The 6551-nt window shown below is 48.7% G+C and overlaps 1 protein-coding gene across 1 annotated transcript in view; it reads right to left on the reverse strand.

The window, feature by feature from the left end:
• The window catches only part of si:dkeyp-113d7.10, a 20972-nt gene extending 18414 nt beyond the window's left edge, over positions 1-2558 (reverse strand). The window contains exon 1 of the mRNA XM_046038504.1: positions 1919-2558. Coding sequence (XP_045894460.1) covers positions 1919-2543 — 625 coding nt within the window. The 5' untranslated portion in view covers positions 2544-2558. The remainder of the gene's footprint in view (positions 1-1918) is intronic.
• Between the last annotated feature and the right edge of the window lie 3993 nt (positions 2559-6551).

The following is a 6551-nucleotide window of genomic DNA, read 5'->3' on the forward strand; positions in this document are numbered from 1 at the left end:
TTAAACCAGGTATAAACTGATAATCTCTTTGGGTTTGTTGGTCGGATGAAACTTTACGGATCAATGAAGAACGTGTGTCGCAGCGTCGATGATCTTTGCACTTCTCGTCACTTCGTTTGTTTCTGAAAGAGAACGAGGCGCTCACAAATTTGCAAATATCAAGAACACCGCAAACAAAGCAGCGCATTTTGTTTTGCATATACAAAAACGTGCCTATCAAACAAACACACGACACAATCTAACAGAAACGCACACATCGTTTGCAACCCTGCAAATAAAACAACACATCCGCTGGTTTTGGTTTTTGGCACAGTCTGAATGTGCTGAGGATTTTCTCACAAAGATCTGCAGGACAGCGGATTTCCATGAACTTTAAATATCATACAACAAAAAGTCTTAAAATAAGAATTAAATATAATTAACACTTATGTGTATTTTAATGACGCCGGTACTGTAACAGCACTAATAGACGAGCATCAAAATCCAAGCGGTGGCTGGTTTGACCTCAGTGACCTTGGCGTTAAAGGGGGCGTGATGTAAGGAAACTCCCCGTCAGGAAACCCGTTCCTTGCATTTCACACTAAACGACACAGTAACGTTTGAATAAATATGGAGGTCAAGTTCAGTTTGTGCTAAAACTGTCCCGAGTGAAACCGACAGGTGTCAGGTGGACGACAGAAACGGTCTCCATGACGATCCCACAGCTGGACACCGTGTCCACCGTGTCGCAAAAAAGTGTGCGATTTAATAAAACAGTAAACGTGCGTGGCGCTCTCAGGGCGTGCTGCAGTCTCGCTCGAGCGCGAGCATGAGGCTCCACGAACAGACGGCTGCGATCAGAAGATTGATTTATGAGCAGCGTACCAGTAACCTAGCAACGTTCGACTAGTAGCTTCACTACTATATGAAATTATAATGAATGTATTGAATGATGAATACGTCAACATTGTGACGGAAATCTTTTTTAAATACTTGTTTTTAGTATCACCGTCCGTTTTGTCCTTCTGCATTAACAACTGTTATTAATCTACACTAGTATCCTAAGGTTTCCACAGATGCACCTCGTGCTCCTGAAACCCACCCCTGACCTCTGCGCCCCCCTTCAGTCCAAAACCTGTTAGAACCAAAATGGACTGCGTCCAGACGGAGGCTCGTCGAGCTCGGCCTGAACTAAAACTCTGATGTGGAACAGCAGTCGGCGCCCTCCTGCAGACACGGTCTGGCCTTTGGAAGTTGACCTGGCGACGCGTTCGAGCGCTTCTCCTGGAAGGAAAATCTGACTTAAAACCCGTGAATTTTCACCACCAACCAAGCAACATCTTTGTCTTTCCCTTTTTTACGCCTCGGCCCTTTTCTCCTCCAGTCAAACACCGGTTAAACCTCGCATAGGGGGTCCGGCTCCATGTGGGCCTACGACCCCGTCAACCACAAGGCCGTCTCCTGCAGTCTGTTGCTTCTTTGTCCAGGTCTCCACCACGATGGCTGTAAATCTTACTTCATGAGCTACAAGCCTCGGAGTAGAGGCCTCTTTAACTTTTTAAAGCCACGTTTCCTCCTGAACTTGGTCTGTCAAAAGCTTCACACTAACCTCATATCACGTGACCTAACAGGCTGCACAACAGTTAATTATTTACACCCATTATATCCTGCCCCACCTCCATTCTGCTCCAATTAAACCCCCAATTAAAAAGTAGTCCTGACCCAGTTCGGGCTGCCCTCCTTGCCTGCGTGTTGCTTTCGGACTGAGGCTTCAGCCCCTGAACCTTGTCTTTATCACCTGCAGGCCTCACTTCCTCTGCAGTTTACTCATAAACACTAAGCGGCTGCAGAGTTACGCAACACCGCGTTGTGGTGCCGCTGGAGGCCGAAACAGAGGGAGGAGTGCCCGTGTGTGAGTGTTGTGTAACGGGGTGCCTACCCACGACTCGTCCTCTCTGCTCCAGGCGGCGTGTGTCGGTGGACAGGCCGGGCTCGGCGCTGTGCGCTCCGGGGGCGTGGAGCCTCTGCTCGGGCTTTGTTCTGCCGCTGTCCGCCCTCTCGTCCCCCGCCGTCTTACCAGCCTTGTTTTTAGGGGAGCCGCCCCCGCCGACGTCCGCGGTGTTGGCGTTGGCTCGGCCCCGGTTCTCCCGTGACTGCAGCTGGAGCAGGAGCCGCCGGTTTTCTTGCTCCTTCACGGCCGTCTCCAGCAGCAGCGTGTTCAGGCTGGAGCCCACAGTCTTGCTTATTTCCTGGACGGCGAGCTGAACGACTTGCTCCAGCACGGACTCCAGCTGGCCCTGGAAAAACGAAATGTACACGGCGCCGTTCATGTTTTCGCCCCCTCCTAAGAGGGCTCTCTCATTCTTCTGTACCCGAGCCCCCAGCCCGACCCCCGCTGGCCTGTTTCCCCGACGGAAAACTGGGTAAGAATCGGCCCCGGGTCGCTCGGCTGTTCCCGCTGCTGCTCCGGCTGCTGCTGCTGCTGCTCCTCGCCGCAGCGCGCGTGTTCGTTCAGCCCCTTCGGAGAGGCTACCGGAAAGACCCGAGTAGAGGCGCAGCAGCATTTGCCCGCCCACATGTCGTTAGCACGCCATTTTAGCTTTCAGAAAATAACATCAGTCATTTCCCCAAATGTCAGCACAGACTCTGCAGCACGTTATTACACCAAAATACCTTCAAATCACTCGGAACGGAGATAAGAGAAGATCATCTCAGGATGTGAGAGTCACTGGTAGTTGCAGTAAAATCCTCTGTTTAGTGGTGCTTAGGAAGCACTTTTGTTTAGGCTACATGTTCATTTATTAAGTACAACACCTGAAATATGATCTGTGTCGAATGTTGAAACTAACAGTTATTTGCTGATTTACATGATTAATCGTTTGGTTTATTTAAATGCAACATGCTCATTAAGGTTTTCAAATGTCAGATATCCAGTTTACTGTGATCCAATAAAGTCTTAAAAATTGAGCTTGAATGTTGTTATTGTGCTTGAAAAATTGCCAATTAAGTTTTTGTCAATCGATTATTCAACTTCGTTTAAGCTCTGGTAAAATGTCTTAATTAATGGATTTATTAATAAACAACACAAGCTAAAGACATTAACAAGAACAACTCTTGATTTGGTATTCTGAACCTTCAATTATGTTTTTGTGTTTTCATGTGGACAGTTTTTTTTTTTTTAAAAAGGAGGAAAATTGTATATGAAAGTGTATGTTTGGACTATAGTCCTAATAAAGTATTTGATTCGATTATTCAACTTTATTACAGACAGCATCTAGTTAGCTATCCAACGAAGGTTAAAATCACACTTACATCTGAAGGACAGAGGACACTCGTTTGAGGACCACCAGGTGCACATTTTAGACAGAGAAGATGGATGGTTTGAAAGAGGTGTCAAGGAAGCATCTACACCCGGGTGGAGAAGCCGTCATTGAACAGGGGAGGGGGTCTACGCCACCACTTATCCCCCACTTACAATGCTGTCCTTTCATCACTTCCCAGGAAACTCAACAAACGTAACCTATTGGCCTCAGGTGAAGATACCAACGATGGTCGTTCAGTCTTGGCCTCAGGTGAAGATACCAACGATGGTCGTTCAGTCTCGGCCTCAGGTGAAGATACCAACGATGGTCGTTCAGTCTCGGCCACCGCTAGTCCTAACGACTGTAACGACTGTCGTCACAGCAACCAGGAACACTAACGAACCGGCGGTATCGATGACCCGGGATAACGACCCCACTGAGATGTCTATGAAGATTCTCAGTCGTCCAGGTCAGGAAGGTTAAAATCAAGGGCAACTGGATCTTCAACCGAGTCCAGTTGCCCTTGATTTTAACCTTCGTTGGAGAACTATGACCTGGACGACTGAGAATCTTCATAGACGTTGTAGTTTATGGTGGCGGTTCACGGTGACACGATTGCGCCGCTCATGACTTTTACAACTAAGTCAATAAAGCAGCCATCTTTATTTAATCCCTCGTTACTGACTCAAGTTCATTTCTTTGTCTTTATGAAACAGAGTGAAGAGTGAATTTTGACTCTACGTATGTTTGTGGATTGTGTTTTAGTTGTATCTGAGTCTTTGTGGTGTTCATGATGTGAAGGGTCCACAGCTAAAGGACTTGGACTTTCTGTCGCTCTCAGCACGGACAGTCTGAAATCGTCTCTGTGCATTTGAACTCAGTGAGAAGCTGCTGTGCTGCCTTCACTGCCCTCTGTTCCCCTGAGCGTCCTGTCAGCTGATCCTCTGGGACTCTGCTGCTGTCCTCTCCTCTCTCCCCCGGAGACAGAACAAACGCTCACATTCAGGCGGGGAAGACGTTCCAACGGCCAGGAGCACTAACGAACCGGCGGTGTCACCAGCAGCCAACCAACAGCTGGGACTCCTGAAGAAGCCTGGATGGGTGAGAGACGAAATGTCTTCAACCAAGTCCAGCTCACGAATCATTATATCACGTTCACGCGTGAGGACGACATGTTTGCGACAGGTGAGGTGTACGATCTGGGTGCAGCAGCGGGAGTGCGTCGTGCGTGCAGAGGGCCGCGCCGCGTGAGGCGATCTGTGTGGACACAGAGCTGTGAGTCAGCAGAGCTTCAGACTGGATCTGAGCCCGATCAGCAGACCTGATCCTCCCACTCACTAACAGCTGGACTTTAGCAGCAGAGAGACTCTGCAGTGTTGGTTTTACACAAACAGATCAAACAAAATGATAATGATCCATCTGGACTCCACGCTCTGTGTCATCACACGCTGACTGAGTTTCTCATTCTGTTGAACCATTTCCTTTCTTCCTTTGTTCACTTTCTGTTTCACCGTCTCTGGATTCTGAGAAAAGAGTCCTGAGAGAACTTCAGCTAGGATTTTATAAATGAAACTGGAAACTAGGCAGAGATTACATTAAAGAAGCCGTGTGGTAAAGAGCACGCTGCAGCCGGGTTTGGATCAGTGGCGGCTCATCCTCACTCAGAAGCTTTGAGCGAGACGTTTCTGTGGCTGATGAACTTCCACGCCGTCGCTGTGTGAGGACGCCTCTGGACAGACGGCGGCAGGGAGAACAGGCCGCTACGTTTTGTGACAGCGGATGAGTTTGAAATATTCCCGGGAGGAGCGCAGCCCGGGTAACCAGCTCCTCCTCCTCCCCCCCTGCTGTTCGCTGCCTGACTTCTTATTGATCCCTCAGATTTCGGCCACCTTTAGTCTCAACCCACGTGTGCTGTTACCGCCAGGTGTCGCCAAGTCAACCAGGAAGGATGCAGCTTTTATTGTCTGAGCCGCTGAACTGTGTGCTGAGTCTAAACCAGGTGTTCAAAACGTCGACCAATCGGTGCTTCCGGTGTGTTCGGACCTGCAGCGGCAGCCCACCAGCTGTTTTTGTTGTTTGTGTTCAGGCCTGTTTGTTGTTGTTTATTCCTGTTTGTCAGTCACATGACTCGTCTGCCCAACAGAGGCGGAGCTCTCTCCAGCTACTGGACGCTTTCCCTTTCCCTGACTGTTCCTGCAGCGCCCCCCCCTGGACAAACATCCCACGTTACATAAAAAACACAGCTGACGGCAAGACTTGAACCAAGTCCAGGTGTTTCCACTGGACTGAGCAGGGTCACGTACAAACTGAGACGCTGCTACAGCGGGTGTGATGTGCTCCTGGGTCCCCTGCTTCCCCCTACGTGATGCCGGCCCCCTCAGATCAGCTTCTACGTCGGGGACTCTGGTCCCGTGTAGACAGTCCACAGCGGGCCATGGAGCCCCTCATTGCTAGCATGTGTTGATGAACCCCGTCAGCGGCAGCTCTGAGCCTCCGGCGTGATTACGGGTCGGGTCACGTCTGATATGTACGGGTGGGTCCAGAACTGCTTTAGAGGTTTGAGCGTGAGGCGTGAGCTGCCGAGCGTGAGCTGCCGAGCGTGAGCTGCCGAGCGTGAGCTGCCGAGCGTGAGCTGCTGTGCTCCGTCTAAATTTAGCAGCTGCAGCACGACAGTAAATCTCTGAGGACAGCACATTTACCGTGTGTGTGTGTGTGCGTTAGTGTGTTTGTGTTTGTGTTAGTGTGTTAGTGTGTTTGTGTTTGTGTGTGTTTATGTGTGTGTGTGTTTGTGTGTTAGTGTGTGTGTTTGTGTGTGTTTGTGTGTGTGTGTTTATGTGTGTGTTTGTGTGTTAGTGTGTGTGTGTTTGTGTGTTTGTGTGTGTGTGTTTACGTGTGTTTGTGTGTTTGTGTTAGTGTGTGTGTGTTTATGTGTGTTTGTGTGTTAGTGTGTGTGTGTTTATGTGTGTTTGTGTGTTTGTGTTAGTGTGTGTGTGTTTATGTGTGTTTGTGTTAGTGTGTGTGTGTTAGTGTGTGTGTGTGTTAGTGTGTTTGTGTTAGTGTATGTGTGTTTATGTGTGTTAGTGTGTTAGTGTGTATGTTTATGTGTGTTTATGTGTGTGTGTGTGTGTGTGTGTGTTAGTGTGTTTGTGTTAGTGTATGTGTGTTTATGTGTGTTAGTGTGTTAGTGTGTATGTTTATGTGTGTTTATGTGTGTTTATGTGTGTGTGTGTGTTTATGTGTGTTTATGTGTGTGTGTGTGTTTATGTGTGT

This window comes from Micropterus dolomieu, linkage group LG02 (assembly GCF_021292245.1).
Source record: "Micropterus dolomieu isolate WLL.071019.BEF.003 ecotype Adirondacks linkage group LG02, ASM2129224v1, whole genome shotgun sequence".
NCBI lineage: Eukaryota > Metazoa > Chordata > Actinopteri > Centrarchiformes > Centrarchidae > Micropterus > Micropterus dolomieu.